This window comes from Oryzias melastigma, linkage group LG8 (assembly GCF_002922805.2).
Source record: "Oryzias melastigma strain HK-1 linkage group LG8, ASM292280v2, whole genome shotgun sequence".
Lineage (NCBI taxonomy): Eukaryota > Metazoa > Chordata > Actinopteri > Beloniformes > Adrianichthyidae > Oryzias > Oryzias melastigma.
This window is the reverse complement of record NC_050519.1, coordinates 10,196,140-10,215,259: the sequence shown is the minus strand read 5'-3', so window position 1 is coordinate 10,215,259 and position 19,120 is coordinate 10,196,140. Positions and strand designations below refer to the sequence as shown.

The 19,120-nt window shown below is 39.3% G+C and overlaps 1 protein-coding gene across 1 annotated transcript; it reads right to left on the bottom strand.

The window, feature by feature from the left end:
- Nucleotides 1-9,644: 9,644 nt before the first annotated feature.
- On the bottom strand, nt 9,645-18,493 carry hs3st3b1a (heparan sulfate (glucosamine) 3-O-sulfotransferase 3B1a). Its single transcript, XM_024271353.2, has 2 exons — nt 17,738-18,493; nt 9,645-11,044 (listed from the first exon to the last, which is right to left on the bottom strand). Exons 1-2 carry the CDS (start codon nt 18,217-18,219, stop codon nt 10,417-10,419), a joined length of 1,110 nt encoding a protein of 369 aa, XP_024127121.1. The 5' UTR covers nt 18,220-18,493; the 3' UTR covers nt 9,645-10,416.
- Nucleotides 18,494-19,120: the final 627 nt, after the last annotated feature.

Here is a 19,120-nt window from a genome sequence, read left to right as displayed (position 1 = left end):
TCCTCATCGCCCATTCATTTGAAGAGAATTCATGAGACACTTTATTTGACTCAAAGATACCAAATGTGGTATAGATTTGCAGTAAAGTAATTTTTAAATGAAAATGAAATAAGGAAAAATAAAAAAGTGGCAAACTCCATTCACATTTGACACTTTTGCACTGTAATGGCCAACCCCTCCAATGTAATCCTCCATCTCCCTCGACGACTCCAGCAAAGATAGCTGAAGAAGAGAAAGCTCCTTGAAGGAAGAATCCTCTGAACCAAAGTCATCCTCTCCCTGGGTGGGAGCTCAACTTTTACCGAGCAAAACCTTCTTTCAAAGTTTGTGGACCACAGAATCATATTTAAAGCTGACAGCTCTTTAATCCACTGGTTTGCTATGATTCTCTGTGATTAATGTGGAAATTGTTCCTTCGTTCATGTGGATATTCATCCTCAACCCCATTCCTCCCTCCATGCAGTTACTCCGTGCTGACAGGCCAAAGAATGAAGACGCACACATGAACTTCCCAAAAAGCTGCTTCCCGTCGCTACAGGGAACCCGACTTGTTTTTCTTCAATTTGCTTGGATGGCGAGGAAAGAAAAATGTCACCCTGAAGACGAATTTAACAGAATAAAAATCATCTGGAAAGAATGTGCTAAACAACAGATTTGAGTCTAACCTACTGCTGGAAAGTTTCACAGAGAATTTAAAGCAAAACATCCATTTCAGGTCAGGATATCATAATAAAATGCTTTTGAAGGAAAGGAAATAGAGCACTACCTCCCACTTATTTGCATTTATTCATAAGGTATGAGTTACAGGGTCAAATGTCGACACTTTTGTGAAGTTATTGCAAGAACATGATTTCCTGTCATCCCTGCCTTTCTCTTTAACAGGAGACAGAAACAGAAGTACTTCAAAATAAAGTTTTCAATGGTTTCGAGTGGCAGCTCCACTCATCCATTCAGCCTTTTGTCTGGACCCGGGTGTTCATTACAGCAGAAATTCTAAATATACTGTAAAAAGCAAAACGTCACTTGTCACTTTCAAAAATATTAGTTTTTTTAATCAAATTACAGTTAAAGGTTGAGTAAACCATCAACTAAAAATTTTAATTTGAAGAAAATGAATAATTTTAAAACTTTACACAACATTTGTTAATTGAGCCAATGTTTCATTTTTTTCAGCTTCATCTCTAGATCTTAAAAGGAAATTAAAGTCTGACTCAAATCATCTTTTGGTCTATTTTAAAAGCATTTTCACACTTTTTAAAATTATAATTTAAGCCTAATTTTTTTTTAATTTTCTTTTCTATGACATTGTGTCTGCAGAGCAGCAGAAGTTTAATATAAATTCACCTCTGAGTTGTGGGCAGGACCATTGGTGGAGAGCAACCCCGCCCCTCTTCCCCTCTCTGTTGCTGAGAGCTCAGAACAGGGAGCTTGTTTCTCAATTATTTGAATAAGAAAGCATTTAGAAATGCAATTTTGAGCTTTATTCAGAAAATGTCACAAAAACCTGTTAAAATATTCATCAGAGTGGATCTATAAATGGAGAAAGGGAGAGATTTCTGCCTAAAGATAGTAAATCCTGACACTTTTTGCTGCTTGATCTGTCTTGTCCTCTGTCATTGTTGAGTTGGAGATCCTCACAGTGACACAAACACTAAACTCTTTCCCTCAAACCTAAACACGTACAGCAAAATCCATCATTTTTTAATCAGACAAAACAAGCACAGCAATCATTAGAATCTAGGGCTCTATGAGGCCTAATGCATGTTCGGGGAAATTTCCTGACGACAGCGATGATAATACTTGCATCACATCTACGATAATTGAATTAGTCTGCCTTGTCTCTCCTAATAAAGAGCCCACCCCAGTCCTCTGAGCTATGGGTCACTGGCTGGTGGAAGCGCTTGGAGGTAGAGGAATGCAAATTCATAACTGAATGTAATAAAGATGATGTGTAAATTTAGGATGACATCAACTGGAGGATGTGTGTGTTTAGGCAATGTGGACAATGGTTACTGGTCTGGACCGCTCAGCCACCAACACGGCCATTACTTCCTGTGTCCTCATTGTGTGCAGTGGAGGACATCAGACATTTGAGCTTTTTTGGGGATGCTTTACTGCTCTTTTACTGTATTTACAAAAAAATATTTCTTTATTCTCAAGTTTTAACGCACATTTTGTCCAGTTTTAGGGTCTATCCAACTTCAGCAAAAAGGAAGAATGAAAAACGTCTTCATGAATGTTGCATTTTGACCAGTTTTAATTGATTTAGTCAGGTGAGAGAAGACGCCGGAGGCTGTGTACATCACCTGTCTCACTTCAGTGGAGGTCTTTGACTTAAAGGAACCTTGATGGTTGTGAAGCCTCACCTTCAACTGAATCAGGCAAGGAAAGGATGAAACTGAAATGGATGCTTTTTTGGTTTCTTAAGACCTGAGGCGTCTTCAAGTGGACTTCTGGCAAGAAAAAAAAAACTGAACTAGGAGCAGCTGTTTGTAGCAGTGAGAATGTTTTAAGTCCATATGTGTCAGCAGCTTTAAATTTCTAACAGAACGTCGGCGTGCTGCAAGCCAGGATAAAAGGAAAGGATCAGAAGATCTTCTGTTATAGTTCCTCCACATAACTTTACCCAGCTGGTACACACCCACAGAGCGGAAAACTCGGGCTTTGGGGTGCAGCCTGCGTGTCTCACATTGTGGCTTAATGAAGTTCATCAAAGGAAAAGCCAGTGGAGAGTTCGGTTTTGCATGAATTGCAGGATAATTGCTGAGGCTTTCAGTTGTGGCGTGGGGCAGCAAGAGCTCAGATTTGGAGGGAAACAGGAAGAAGACTGGAAGAATAGGAGCTGCTGGTAGTTTGGTGAATCCTTGTATGTCTTGTGTGTCACTAGGAAACCATTCTTTTTCAACTAAAAACTTTTTCAACTACGTTGAGTGAATTAAGGTAAAAAAAAAAAAAAATCTCTGGTAACATCTGAGTTTTCCGACACTTTCAGACAGTTTCAAGGCAAAACGACAACTTGTCTTAAGAAAGAAAATAGATGTTGTCAATTTGGTAACAATATGTGACAGAGCTCCCCTGATACCATGGAAACTAGAGGAATTTTGCTCAATAGAGCCCATGACGAATCAGGACCTTGATGTTCACAACTTTCCAACCAAGGACGACAGGGGGAGGGAGATCGACGACAAAGCTCGTTCAGACGGCAACACTGTGCGAGTTTATACTGTCGAAATCTAAACCAGGAGGACATTTTCCTTTACTGTGAATCAATTTAAAGGCTGAACAATAATAACTATGGGGAGAAATAATGTATGAATGAGGTAAAGGTAGCATCCCAAATGATTAAATATTACAGATTAGTTGGAAAATTTGTTTAAAATTACTGAACATACATCATGTACCTGCAGTACTGTCATGAAGAGTCAGGTAAAGACCCTCCCAGATGAAAATAGAACATTTTGAGAAAGAAGTTATTTGTGATGTAGAAAATACGCTGGGTGAGGCACAAGCAGATGCATCACAGTAGACGTCTAGATCCATGTATGCACGTCTTTGTTTTCCTCGTCTGAGCTGGCGTCTGGCTCATCCGGGGACAGGGTTGGTCCGCACCAACGGTCCCGCCCACAACTCAGAAACAAATTTCTAATGAACTTCTATTGCTGTGCAGAAACTATGTCAAAGGACACTTTTTTGTCTAAAAACTTCATAATCATGATTAAAAGATCACTTGGAATTATTTAACAATATGTCAAAAGATGATGGGACTTTAAATACATGCTGGAACTATAAATATTGAAATCAGAAGTATACTGTTACTCTACTCATGTGCTAAGAATTCAGAAAGGTGGACTTTTGTTCAACAAATATTTTTGGAAAAAATAAAGTAAGAAAAATGAGCCAATTGTCTATTTTATTGCAGTTCTAATGAGATTTTTTTTCCTTTTCTTTTTTTACATTGCTGCTGTTTGATCTGCAAACAGCCTAAATAATTCAAATTAATATCTGAATTTTGAGTGTTTGAAAATACAACCTTTCCTAAAGCACCAAATCTATTCTTAAATAGGGCCCATATATGTCAATTAACTTGATTTTTTTTGTTTCTTTTGAGCTAACTGTCCTGCTCCCTCAAAGCTCATCAATGAGTCAGAAAATTACACCATAAAACTTCTTCCACTTTTTTGTCAGATTGTATTCCAGTTTTGATGCAAAAAGCTCAATTCTACAGACTGTCCTTAAACGGAACAATAATTTTCCTATTTTTTATTATCTTCTTTAAAACTGTCTTACTCCTTTAATTTTCCTAAATGTAAAAACCTCCAAAAATCAAAAGAGGTCTGATTCTGAGGATCATAAACCTGAAAGTTGCTGTATTTTATTGCTCCTCCTGTGATTGGGTTTGTATGGAGATCAGATAAAGTATCCTGTTTAATCCCAAGAGAAGTCGCTTAATGGACTAATTAATGGCGCAATCAGATTAAATCCCTTAAAGCAGTGAAAGTATCTGTGTGACGTTCCTCTATAGTTACATTATTAATGTCCTTCATTGTCCCTTACTGTGAAAAGCAGTTAGAAACAAGAAACTGAGACATTACCTCCCACTGATCACCATAGATATACATATTTATTGTTTGAGATTGAAAAAATACCTTGTTGGTGTAAAAATATTGATTGGAAGACTATTATATTAGGAAAACTTCATAAAGCCATTTTTTTAATTATAATTTGATCTTTTACTGTGCCATAGTTTAATGAAAATATCTCATTCAGGCTTTTTAAGCAATTATTAGGCTAAAAAATTTTTGATTAAAATAGAATAATTAAATGATTGCATAAAAATGAATCGCATTACTAATTTTATTGATATGATTTGTTAATAAATGGTGTCTCAGAATTCAAAAATGGTCTTGAGATCAGGAGCTTAAGTAAGTGTCTGGGCTCAAGTACAGTGATAAATTCATTACAGTTGCATACCAGTGGGATTTGGAGAGGTCGGGCCTAATGGACAGTCAAAAGTGGTACCAGGCAGGCGGGCGACTGCAATAAATAGTACTGGGAGACAAGAATGAATGAATGCATTAACGACAGGGCCTGCCTGTATTGGTTGGAGGGCACTTCTCCCCTCATACTTGTCCTCTTGGGGCTCTCTGGTTACAACAAACGGATCTGACTGCTAGTGATGCAACTTCCAGTCTTCACAGCATCACCATGTGTGTTTGTCATCTCGACTAGAGGCTTTTGTAGCACACAAACCATAGATTCTAAAACTAAGTAACTTTAAGGCTCTACTTAAGGAACATGCCATATGTGGATTTCCGTAATCTCCCCCCAGTCTTGCCAATTAGACAAAATTGGCAAGATCATCACAACACACAACCTTTAAAGCAGTTATAAGACGTCTCAAAGCCAATAAATAACATTTTAGATTTAAATTTTATAATGGGATGAGCAAACTTTCATTTGTGAAAAACATCCTCAGTCAATAATATTATTGTTTTATTTTTATTTAGATGATTTGTTTCTAATATTTCTGTTTCATTTATCATGATTATTAGTTTTAAGTATTATAGGATCATTTGCTTTATAGCGTAAAGATTCAATGACAAGTGTCTATTTTTGTGTGTAATTGACAAACATTGTGTGAGTGAATTTTTTTTTTAAGCCCACAAATATTTTGGCTTAAAGTTTGTCATGTAATATTAAATCTACTTTAGGAGAACACTGTTAGGCCGTAAAATTCTGTCCTTTGAGATTTGATTTAGGTTAAAATGTGACAATAAAGTTTAATAAAGTTTACTCATCCTTCATAATTTAGACAAAGATAAAAGGATACAGTTAAAAAATGTTGTGAGCATCAACATTTGTTATTTTACCCAAAAATGTAATTAAATAAATCACAAAGTGGGATTTTTTTTTATTTAAATTACAATTGCTTGATGTAAAGCCACATTGCTGGGTTTTATTCCATATCTTCTTTGTCACTTTCACAAATTTAAAGCAAACTGTCCAAAGCTGAGATTTGTATATTTAAGTGAATACGTTTAGAGGTTTTTAGAATGCTTGGAAAAACTATATTCAGAGGGAGCAAAGGATTCACAAGTCAAAATCCTGCAGATGGAGTCTGAGGTCCAGTATCAGAATCTGACAGCAGTTAATGCAGTAATTGGATTTGACCTTACAAGCCTAGTGTGTGTGTGGGGGGGGTGCCTTGACTTCAAGAATTCGTTCTCAGTTGTGTGATAAATTGCATGAATCAAGCTGGTCCTATAGAAAATCCACAGGCTCCTTTGGAAGAGGGATTAGATCTGGATTAGCTATGTCAGCACATACATGTCAACTCCAAGTCTATACTGTCTCAGATTAATGCTTGTCCTTCCTCTTGGATTAGGATTAAGTCTTTAGTAGAATGAAAGAAAAAGGGTCAAAAAGAAAGGCAAACGTCTCTTCAGGATCTGAAACAAAATACAGACGAGAATATTCATTTTGCGTTTCATTTTTTGTTTCTTCAATTTTCTTTTTTTATGATTGTGAGTGGCCACTTCCAATGAAAAATGCATGTAAATGTGTGCACGTTCTGGCAGTCTGCGTTTTAAACTTTCATGTTCATGAGTAACCATGGAAGTTTTTGCAATTGATTTCAGTAAAAAAATGCATGACCATTGAGAACTCTGTAAATTAAACCAGGCCAAACACGGATTTAGTAATGACAAATGGATGGCATCTCTTTTTTAAATTGATGATAGAACAAAAATCTTTTCAAATCTTTCACTTATCAGAATAGAGCTGTGGAAGAAAACAGCCTGAAGAAAGATTTGTGAGATTTGCTTTGTTTTAACGTTTCAGTCTTCCGGTAGGTGGGAGACGTGCTTGTCAACAGAAGCAAAATAAAAAAATTAGAAGCCCCTCCCTACTTGTCTAGTGTGAGCACCAATGGCTAAACATACGTCATATCCCCAGTCTGTCCATAGCTCAAAGTTAACATGGTTAAACTGCTGCTTGAAATTTTTGTCCAGTTCTTTAATGGGAATTTTCTGTACATAAATGTCGGAAATGGGATTTTTTCCTCATATGTGCTGACAGATTTCCATCAAATTAACAGTTAAAATTGTAGTTTATCACGTTTCAACAGGTGAAATAGTTGATTTATTCCAGCATGGTCTCACATTTTACCCACATAAAAGCTCTTAATGAGACTGCATGTGATTGCCTCCACCCAAACCACAACTTTCATCACACCTATCCTCTAAATCAAACGCTGTTAGCATTCAGACATTTTCTTTTGACTTTACTCTCTATCTGACATTATTTCTCTGCGGCAGCTGTCAAGTCGATGTTTGAAGTCACTCAGCTCTCCGGGCTGCCAGGTATCAATTTCTCTTGTCTTCCCAACCTTCAAACAACAGCAGTCGTCCTTATGAAAGCCTGGAGGGATGTATGCTAACAGCAATTCCCCAGCTGGGAGCCTAGCAATTACAGCACTCCTCCCCCTCCATCCCTGTAATTGCAAAGGGAGCTGCTTCCTGGGTGATCAGACAGCCTGCCTGCCACCAGGGAGACGAGCTTCATCTCCTCTGGCAGCCTCAGGTAAATGAAGGTGTTTGGTTGGGAGTTAAATAAAGGTTGTTTGTTAACAGAGTGAGGTGAGTCATATCTTCATCAAGCCATCACCTTGGCCGTGCCCGCTCACTGTGCTGCGTGTTGGAGCCGACCGTTTGCTGGAGGCCAGTTTGCGACTCCTTTAAAGTTTGACAGATCACATTAGAAGAAAGTGTTAAATATTAGTGAGACAAAGACAAAAAAAAGTGTGGAAGAGACTGAATCCATGTCAGATTCATACAGGACTCTCAGTGCTCCAGGCTGGCACCTCTTTACCTGGCACATACGACAGGAAGCTTTTTTTTTTCCCCATCCCCTCCAAATGAGAAACCTGAGTCTTTAATGTGTTTTGGGGCTTCATGGTAACAACACCATTTCACTGGGAGGCTGAGGTTGCTAAAAGTAGCTAATTGTGTTGTGCTAATTAGGTGCACAACGGGCAAGATGATAAATGTGAAATCTGCTGTTTTCTGCAGGGATTTGAAGATGGGTAGTAGATAAGTATCACAATTACTGCTTGTAAACCTACTGCTTATAAGTAAGTGAAATACATATATAAGATCAGTGTGTTTAGTAGTGCAGTGTAACAATGAATCAATAAATTGATTTCTATTCCAATGATCCAACCAGATTGTTCTGTCTGAGGTAAGTTGTTTTATGACTTGAATTGACCTATACCATTAAAAAAGTCTCTAAATGTGATGACTTGATTGTCGACACTGGAAGAAAAAACCTGTTGGTTTATTTTACTACAACTTAAAAAAGACCAAGAGTCATCACAGTGGTCAACACATGTGTGATGGCAGCAAAAAACGATCAAGCCTTCATTACAGACGTACAAAATCTGGAAAACTTCACCTGAACCATTCGGTACCAGGTAGGTATCTCTGAGTCACACTGGTTTAATTTTTGGCTAAAGATCTCCTGGATTGATTTTAGGTCAGTGAATCAGATCATTCAAAATGAACCAAAATTGACTATAAATCATATCGTCAACCACAAATTATGATATGAATAAAATAAGTGTGAAAATAATTCATTACACCCCTAATGTTTAGCATCCACAGATGACTTTTTTTTGTTTTTAATTAAAATAACTCACTCCCTAAGGGTGTATTCAGACTGGAAAAATAATTTGTTCTGGACCGAGTAATTTGCTTTGGATCGAGTCCTGAACATTGTGTTTGGTCTGTACTCAGACTGCCATCGGGAGATGGAGATTATTGAAGTCTTAAGCTTTGGAATAATTGTCGGGATAGTTAACTTATTTAAACTCTGCATGTCGCTGATCAATTTTGAACGCCTGTATCAACGTCAGGTACAACACTTTTTACTGCTACTTCGATACGGTGGAGGCGTGCTGAAGACAGTTCTGGCAAAACGACAGCTATGAAGGTAGGATGATTAGTGACAGGTGGATTGTCGGGAAAAAAGTGAGAAGCAATGTGTGTCAGGTTAAAAGATGTTTTTATGAGCCTAAATCCATTCGACCACATTTCAATGAGTTACTGTGCCTCATCGTTGTGATGTTTTGGCATTGTTTTAAGAGAATTCTGTTAAAAGCTTTTTAGGTTGACATCACAGCAGTACCAGGTGCGTGCTGCGTAACACACAGAAAAGTGTGCAAAAAGCATTTTCAGTTGTGTTAAAGTCAACTTTTTAACAAGTCGGCTTTTAGACCCTTTTCCGTTTTTGAGAACACAACAACTGTTGCTTTACAATTGTCCTGTTGCTTCACTCCGACTTTGTGTACATCATGTGACCACTGGCTATGGTGGCTGTTTTGGTCCAGTTTTTCTGCTCCGAGAGTGGATTGTATTCAGACTGAGGAATCTTAGACTGAACCGAAGCTCAGTCCAATTACAAATTCACCGAGCCCACCATGAAATATGGGTTAGAGAGCGGTTCCTGGTCCTGGACCATGGTCAGCTTTCATGTATTCAGACAAAAAAAATGTTCTGGATTATCTGGGAAACAAACTCTGATTCAGTTTAAGCAAACCAAATGTCTGAATACACCCTAAAACTCACTCATAGAATGATACACATATGTGGAGGAAAGACCATTTTATTTCTCTTTAGGTGCCACTGAAGTTAGAAAAAGACAGGTCCTGATAATTTCACCTAAACCTGCACAAAACTTTCACACAAACATGTTCTGCAGATGGGTTATGAAGCCAGAGAATTGGCTCAGTGATCTCTATTGAAAGCATCCCAATCAGAATTGGAATTGAACTCCCTCTTTGATCCAGAGTATAAAAATGTGGCAAAAAACTCCACTATTCTTGAGTAGTCATGAATTCGACTAAAGGGTCACCCGTGAACTTAATGTCACAGATTGATTAAGTTTTATTGAGAAGCCTGAGAGATTAAGGAGAAACCATCGCTCAGTCTTAATTGACATGATGGGGACCTATTACTGTATTGATTCACCTGGCAAGTTGCACAGCATCAGACGAGGTCTCCATCGACCTGCCTAAGTGGGTGCCCAGTCCTCCGGGGGTCAGGCAAATGCTAAGGAGGGATTACCAGTTTGTTGTAGGGCTAAATCCTAATTATCTTAAGGTGAAACTAAAGGAAGAAAAAAAATATAATGTAAAAAAAGAAAAAGATTCCAGCTCTGGTCACAAAATATTCAAAACAGACTGTGCTTTTAGAAAAATGTGTGACATCTAAACTAAAACAAATAATACATTTCAAAGGCTCAATATCATAACAATAAATTATCATAAAATAGAATTCTGCATTTTTTACAAACAAATACTATACATAGACAGTATACAATAAGTCCTGATAATACAAATATAAGAAACAGGAGTAATCTTTATTCCTCTGAGTCCCAGCCGAAGTCATAACCAGTCATCTTGTAAAATTTTCTATTAAACGGTTTATAAAAGTCCCTTAGCCTCTGCACCACCTCTGGGTCGATATTAGGATGAGTCCTGCCTTTGGTTTTGCCCAGACAGTGTGGCTTGCTGTTCCCCTCAGGCCTCTTCAGGCAGGGAAAGCCTTTCGCTGGGTTAAAGTGGAAATATTTCTCTGTGATGACCCTCCTGAGTCCGAGAAAGTCCTGGACGCGAGCCATCTCACCTGCGGGGTCGGTAATGAGGCGCTCTCCACTGACAAACAGCAGCTGCTCCGCAGGGAAGAACTGGAGCCAGCGCTCCAGGTGCTTGGCGTACATGCCGATCTGAACGGCGCTCCACGTGGTGTCGATCAGACCCGCTGACATGTTCTTAAAAGTGAGGCTCTCAAAAGATGGGATGTCCGGCTTCTTGGAGCGGGTCTGAGTGTAGTCGGAGATGGCCCGTGTGACGGGATCCCGGACGACTACAATCAGCTTGGTGTCTTTGGACATGCAGTAGATTCGCGCGGGGACCTCCCTCGTGACGTAGTAGCTCGGCGTCTTCTCCATGGTAAGCTGGCCCTCGGAGGATTTAGGCATCAGATCCCTGTCAAGCAGAAACATTTCACAACTTAGATTTGCACGGAACATAGCGTGCTCCTAAAATAACCAACTCTACTCAGCTGCTAGATCAGAGCGTCTTTGTAACACCACCATTTTCAGGAGCCAACACCTTGCAAAAGTGCAAATTAGGAAGGACGAGATTAACACTGGCACTGCCTCCTCATGGCAGGTCTGAAGAGGCTGCTAGACAGGAGCGATATTCATGAGTAAGAACTAAGTTGTGAACATCAAACTCATTGAATGTATGTAGAAGTGACGAGAACTGCTTAACAAACCACTCCTGAGTGACTCAGTCATGATGAGTTCATGATGTTCTGTCTACCAACAGGAAAACATGCCTCTGTTCTCCATCAAACCTCCTCAATCATCAATTTTCATCACTAAATATGAAAATAACAAAATACTTTTTGAGTTCATCCACCTCTCTCCTTACATTTCTCAGGTTTTGTGTGTGAAATGTGGGAAAGCGTTGGATTCCTTGAGAGGGAATACAGGAAATGTTGGCCCAGGGTGACTCTGGTCGATCATAATATAGCCTGTTAACTGCAGCCCGCACTGGGTAATGGCTAAAGTGAGCAAAGGGGGATTAGAACTAAGCCATTAAAGCTGTGGCATTAGACTGTTATGGGCCTTACTAGCTAACTGGGTGGCTGTGTTTCTATGGGGAGAGGAAATGCATGGCTGCAGCTCTGAGACGTTACAAGAACTGGAGGAAAAAAGGGAAAAGATACTAGAGAAACGTATGAATAAAATCCATTTTAAGAACAACTTTATAAACACTTAATTTTTTATAATTTCAAACTTAAATAAGTAAAGTTAGAGAATACGTCTTGCGAAAAAGAAACTCCAAAAGGAAAAGAGTTACAATCAAGACTAGGTTTAGCAATCAAATCTAAAATCTTATATCTTGAGTAACAGGAAACATATTGGGAGTTTGATGAGTGGTTCATCTAAATTAAACCCCTGGAATGAAGAAAATCCATGTCATTAACATGATTATCATAATTTCCATCCATCTGTTGTGCAGCAGGAGTTTCAATATTTCTGCAAAAATAGCAGAAATGGAGAAAAAACTCACACATCTTGTGAATAAAAAATTAATTGATAGGAAAAATGTGTTTCTTTTATTGTCACTGTACATCATCGTAAGGCCACCTTTTCTTTGTGTTTGTTCTGTGTGAAGGATAGTTTTACACATTTCTCTGCACCTGTCCACCACAGCTCCTTGGCAACCGCCACAAACCTATTGATTGTAGACAAAACACAGCGTCAGCACCCACTCTTCAAATGTTTTTGAATCGCGTGGATTCTTTAAGCTTCGACAAAAAGAAAACGTCCGAGTGATCAGCTTTAGTGACACAAACAATCTACATGAGAAGCGCATGAATTATTCATCTTAGCAGAGAGCGTCTGACTGAGCAAAGAGTGACCGAGTCGCTGTAGGCAGGTGAATGCAGCAAGCTTTCGCAATTTGTTCAGCTCAATAAACAATGATGCCTGCAAGCGAAAGATTTCACCAATCAATCACTCACGCCACAACACGATTTGTTGGACTTCTACGTGATAAGTTTCTGTGGAGAAAAGTTTAACTTTAACCACAAAGAGAAAAGCTAAACGTAGAGGTGTTGAGCTGACATAAACAACCACAACGCAATTATTCTGTAATTTTCCCTTGTTTTGTCTGCGAGATGCTCAGGTGTGTCCAGAAACAGTGAAACCTCATGCCATGTTTACATTCGCTGTTATCAGGAAGCGGGTTCAAAGGTAGGAATTTACAACACCAAGGCATGCTGCACGACCTCTTCAGCCGCTGACGGATGCTCCGATAACAGCTTTACCAAAACCCAACGCAGCAGAAGCCTGACAATCTGGGATTATATATTTTAGGGTTTCTTCAAACCCCATGGAAGGGTCAACTCCAGAGAAAGCTTCAGCGGTATCTCATGCCATAACTGCTTCTTATCTTTCCATGCAGCTTTGAGCTACTGTGGGAATCATCCCTGTTCTCAAGGACAGCCTGAGAGGTGGTGGTATGCAGCCACTCAGAATAATCACAGCATCTTACTGTGGGACAAGTTCCAGACAGGAATCAAAGAGGAAGACGCCTTTAAAAGAAGGTGTCTTTCCTCTTATCGAGAAGCAGAAATGACCACCTTAACATGAGGCTGAGAGCCTTTCTGTTTGCTGGAGCTGCAATGACAGTGCAGAGAGCGCCGTTTTCCATTCTCCATTATTACTGTCAGCATGCAGAATTGAAGACCACCTGGCTGTCTGCTGGAAAATGGCATATTCGGAGGAGGGATGAAGTATGCATGAACCAATCTGGCACACAAATGTCAGCTTGACATTAACAAATAACAATTCAGAAACTTGTTTAATTCTGTTTGCTGGAAACACAAAGAAGAAGCGAAACAGAAGCTTCTCTTCATCATCCACTCAGTCTTAAAAATGCAAGTGCAGCTTGGAGCGGCACAAACGTGCATATGCTGTATTTATAAAGGGAGGCTTTCAGCCTCTTACATTTTGTAAACCTGCTTGTTAGCAGGATTTCATAGCTTTCGTTGGGTTTGCATGAGGTAACTGGAGTTTGATGAATAAAAACGGGGAGCTGCTTCAAAAACATATTTCACAAGATGCTGCCCTAAAATAAAGATTTGATACTTTGTGTTTATAGAGATGCTATTACAGAGTGTTCGGAAACGGTTGGTTGAAATTATTCCTAAAACATCTGACAAAAAAAATCAACAATGATGGCAAAGAAGACAAGTTCTGAAAAAATTCTAAACAAACTGGCAAAAAAAGGCAATTTAAAATCAGAGATCATATTTTGGTTTCATGGGCAAATCCAAACAGATCTTCTGACTTTTATAGTAGTTGATCTTTTTTTTTTTTTTTTTTGACAAGCCCACATTCTACTCAATGAATAGACCCACTTATATGGTGATGCTTCTATTATGTCTCTTTTTGGAGCAAAATATAAAGATATATTCTTTCTATTTTTTTCGTTTAAATTTTAATTTTCATCCAAAATTGTTCCCAACATCTTAATTTTAGTTTAATAACTCAGCACTTCTGTGTTCATTTCAGTTTCTTTTACCGGTTTGTTTCTCGCTGATGCACGCAGCTTTGGGAGGACTGCAAACAAGACATCAAAAAAGCAAAACAAAGATGTCTCAGGCAGATCTGCTTCCTTTAAAAACAGCTCTGGCTTTCTATGAGGGAGTCTCTTAAAGAGAGGAAGACAAAAGCTAGAGAAAAGTGATTTTGCCAGAGGAATCAGAACAAAGAGATGAAGCTAAAATGTAACCGAGAGGACTTCTTTGGTTTCCTTGATTTTTAATGAATCATTAAAAGTTTGCTTCAAAAAAAAAATCTTTCAGAATGTTCTACCTTATCAAGTCAGATGCATATACTAGAAAACATTTGGAAAAAATACTTATCTTTGTTATTTTAATGTAAATTCCACTTTTCTTTCTCCTTTTTTGCTCCTGGCTGTGGTTTGGTCTAAAGTTTTTGGTGCATTTCTGCAGCTGAAGGTGCAAAAAGGCATGACTGGACTGTGCAGACTTTCTCTTTGAAAAAGTCAACTTTGAGACTCAAAAGCTTAAAGTTTTCTCTTTTTTTGGGCCGGCTCCACTGTGTGCATTTTCCGACGAACCTCCTGCTGCGCTTCGTCAAAGGACACTTTCACCCTTCTGAGCACATTTGCATACAAAGTGAAGGCAGAGAAAACATGTTTCACACTAATTGTCTGCTCCTTTATTGTGGGGGTTAATGCAGTCCTAGGGGGTTCTCCAGCATCCCCGTTTCATTGAGCTCAACTAAAAGGCCCACAGTAAATTTACTGCCCTCTATCTTCCACTGGCCTGCAGTGAGTTCCCCCAGGGCTCCGAGCAGGATTAGGTCGTCTTGTCTGACGCCCTTTGTGAGTTATCAAGAAAGCTTTTCATTGTTTTACAGCCTCACAAGGAAAAACATGATTGCAGCTTTAAGTCCCACCTAGTATATAGAGCTTAAAAAACTTCCTGAGTCTGCAGTCAGCAGATGAGCGCTGCAGAAAAAGACACATAGAAGAAAGTTAGAACAGCGTGCAGAAGAAAGGAAAGAGGAATCTGTTCCCACGGCTTTTGGGAGTTTCCTTCAGTGCTTTTTAAAGGGTAAGCGTGCACAATTGTCTGTCTACTGCTTCTTTTATTCCACAGGGTGAAAACAGGCTATATGCTGGTTGGCACCCCTGCTGTGCGAGGGCCTCTCCCCTATAAAGGATGAACACAGCAGACGTCCAGCAGGAAGCATCCACCAATCGCAGCGGCTCAATCGTCTGAACACAACTCAATGCCGTCACGGGAGTTGATAAGCCCACCCAGGGAACTGCTCCTGCCCCCCCCACTGACTGCTCATCATTAGTCTGGAGGCAATGAGGTGAAGCATATGGCCAAACAAATCACTGGACACCTTGGTGAGGGGATCAAAGGGGAGATAAGGCAGCGAGATGTCATGTTTTTAGGGGTGTGCTGAAGTGAGCAGAAGATTTCTGGGAAAAAATGTGTCCTGTTGAAGTTAATGTGATTTGTCCGTTTGTTTCTGTGACAGCTTGAATCAAGTTGTTTGAATTTACTGAATAGAGAGAAAACGTGGTTAATAGTAGGTCTACAACGGGGGTGTGCAGACTATGGCCGGCCAAACTAAAATAGGTTATATTGATAATCCCAATTAATTATTTATTATATTCCATGCAATATAGTATATAGAATATAGAAACACTGACATCTTTCTAGAAAGTGTTTTTTTTTCTCTTTTTAAGATTTGTTGTTTTTCTGAAGTTCATCTGTAATTTCTGAGTCGGACAAGCATTTTTCTGATCATTCCAACAGCACATGAACGCCGCATTTCTTTAGGTTTGTGTGTTTCTCTGAGGGATATCATCCTAGTAGTGCGGTTTGCACTAAAATGAGAACAAAAGTCACATTTTTTTGTCAAACTTAACATGTTTTTATGTTCAAATTTCATGTTATTTCTTTCTCTTATGAGGTGGATTACTAAAACACATCACACATCTGCGCTTGGTCTGGCCTTTCTTTAAAATTTCAAAACGTTTGTCCACCCCTGGTCTACGCAATAAATTAAAAATATATGTACTTTGAAATATTAGCTTGTGGAATGAAAGGCAGCATAAACCAATAAATGGTTACCTGAAAGTCCCACTCCAATCATTTTTTGATGTGTTTTATAATTGCTACCAGTGGTGATTATGCCGTTTTTAGCCATTTTTTTTTTTTAAAACTGTCACTTTGAAGGACATAGTTACTGTAGAGCAGCAGAAGTTCTTTAGAAATTTGCTCCTAAGTTGTAGGTGGGACTGTTGGCACATCCTGCCCCTTTCCCATCATCCCTTTGTTTACACTAGCTTACAACCCCTCACGACCCCAACCTATGATTAGCGATCAACATTGGAGCTATCCAGCCTTACAATTTTGAACCAGATACCAGCTCAGATGAGAAAAGCAAAAATGTTCATGAATTTATTTGTTTACAAGTGGATGCAAATAAAAGTGATTTCTGCCATTTGTTTATGTATCAAAATCCATATCGTCACTACAATATTGATCACTAGTATCGCATATCCCAAGTTTTCCTCATGTCATGCAGTCCTAGTCAGCAGACAAATCATTGTTTTTCCAGGTTTCTCCAATAAACACAGCCAAAAAAAAAGAGAAACCCCAAACAACCTTGAAATAGTGCTTCGCTTCCCAGCCTTCAAATGTGTTTGGATGCCTAAACACAACCCTGTTAATCTCTGAGCTCAGTCAAAATGCACACCTACGTGCTTCGAAGAATTTCACGTTCAACTCGGCTGCTAAAGGAAATTAAAATAAGTTCACAGCTGCATGCTAAAGATTAGTTTCCGCTGGGGTTGCTTAGTTGTGGAATTGTGCAGCTGAGTCAACACATACCTCGCAAGGACGCACTGAAACTACATAAAGGGACAAAGCTGTCTTTGATATTGATGGTCAAATAGACGAAACATCTCAACAAATTACTGCAACTGATTCAATGTCTGCCAACAGCTTGAATCCTGCACCTCCCAGCAAGCAGCTCAAGGATGACAGCATTATGTAATCTTTTTCATGTGAAATGACAAACCAGGGTCAATTTCCCTCTGAAATGCATGCTATTCAAACCTACATGACATTTCCAAGCATGCACTTGTTTTTTTTTTCCTTTTTTTCTCTTCTGGCCTGAAGGCTCAAAGAGAGTCCAGATCCAAGGACAGAGGTAGGAAAATTCCAGGAAGTGAGGAAGAAGGTCAAGTAAACAAGAACAAAATCAACCACGTTTTATAAATATAAAAAAGGGGGCAAACATGAAAAGAAAAAAAAGGTGAAATGAACATTTCTTGAAGTTGTAAACTTGATATGCCCTGATGTCACACTTTTAGGATTTTATTTTGGGGAGATAAACCTAACAGACATATTTTTGCACTTTACGCACAAATAAATTGAAGTTATTTCATTTTTATTTAATATTTTATCGTGGAAATAACCTCAGAGGTTATTTATATAGTCATTTCAATTTCAGAATTGAAGTTTTTATTGCAAAATTCTATTTTTTTCATTTCATTATTATATTATTGTATCAGTAGATGTAGGTTAGAGGCGTGCGTAATTTGGAGTACCTGTACCACTCCAGCCCCTTGTCGTAGTTGCGGTCGAAGAAGTGCGGCTCCGCTCCCACCGCCCGCACGTCCGGGTGCAGCCGCAGGAACTCCAGCAGCGCGCGGGTCCCCCCCTTCTTCACCCCGATGATGATCGCCTGCGGCAACTTTTTACTCTCCGTCTCATTGAAGAAACCTGACATGGCATTATCATCCAGCGCCTTGGTCTCGCCTCTGATGTCCTCCCACTCGTCTCCTCTGCTGTCCAAGTCATTCAGTAAGTCCCTGGACGCTCCCGCGGAGGAGCCCCGGTTATTGTCTGCGTCTGCGTCGCCCTCGCGCCTGTTCGCGTACGCCAGGTTTGGCACCGTGGAGCAGTAGCCGACGCAGCAATAGATCATATAGACCCAAAGGGACAGCATGACGCAGATGACAAAGAGTTTGTTCCTTACGTGGGATGATGGCACAACATATAAATTGTGTAAAATCGGACTATATTCCATAGGAACTCCGTATAAAAGTTTGATTCCAGTCACAAGGCATTTTGTCAAAGCTGCCTCACTTCTCTGTCATCCAGGAAAATCCAGTCCTCCGAAACGTCAAACGTGACCCACAAGGAAAGTTGGATGTTTTTCTCATCTGTTTTAGACTTTTAAAGCTGAAGGAGAGAGAAAAGGTGAAGGGAGCTGGTGGAGATGACACCAGCTGAGCCGCAGTCTGAGCGCGGTCACGGAGCGCGGCTCCCATCACTGAAACTCCGCGTGTGAGCGCGCGGATCCAAGAGCGGCCAAGTTATGGATGAAAGAGTCAAGTCAGAAAAGGTTCATGGGCCACTTCCGGTCTGACCCTTCAGAATGCATTTGAAAACTGCCAGGAACCCGCGTGTAATGTTGACGCGTCTCTCAAGCCAGTGAAATATGGGTTTTTAACCTCTTATAACTGTTTTCAAGAGGAGCTAATCATGATTGTTTCTCTTTATGTGTCTCCGGAAAATCATTTTATAATTCTTTTTCAAAGGGTCTTGCCTTTTATCAGTTGAAAATAAGAATTCTTTTGTTAAAATATCTTGCCTGGATTCATAATTTTTAAATAAATTAATTATTACAAAACAACAACATGAGTACAGTAAGAGTACATTATGAAACTTGATTGTTTGATATTTTAGCACAGAATGACTGGGGGCGCCTTGTTAGAAGGGGAGGCTTTTATTTTGAAAGCGGATAGAATACAGTTGCTTTTTTTCTGTCCAAATTATGCACTTTTTACGCAAAGAAAACCATGGACAGAGCAACGGATTCAAGAGTGAAGCAAAAAACTTTGTAGAAATGCAATGACACTTGTATGTTTATTATCTTCTATATACTACAAAAGATAAAAACACTGGGGGGAAAAAAGCAAAAATGT

Excerpts from the sequence above, each read along its gene's own strand:
- hs3st3b1a (XM_024271353.2), bottom strand. The coding sequence starts at position 18,219 with ATGGAATATAGTCCGATTTTACACAATTTATATGTTGTGCCATCATCC. Across the intron at positions 11,045-17,737 it reads AAGGGGCTGGAGTGGTACAG|GGATCTGATGCCTAAATCCT; the intron begins GTACTCCAAATT and ends TCTGCTTGACAG.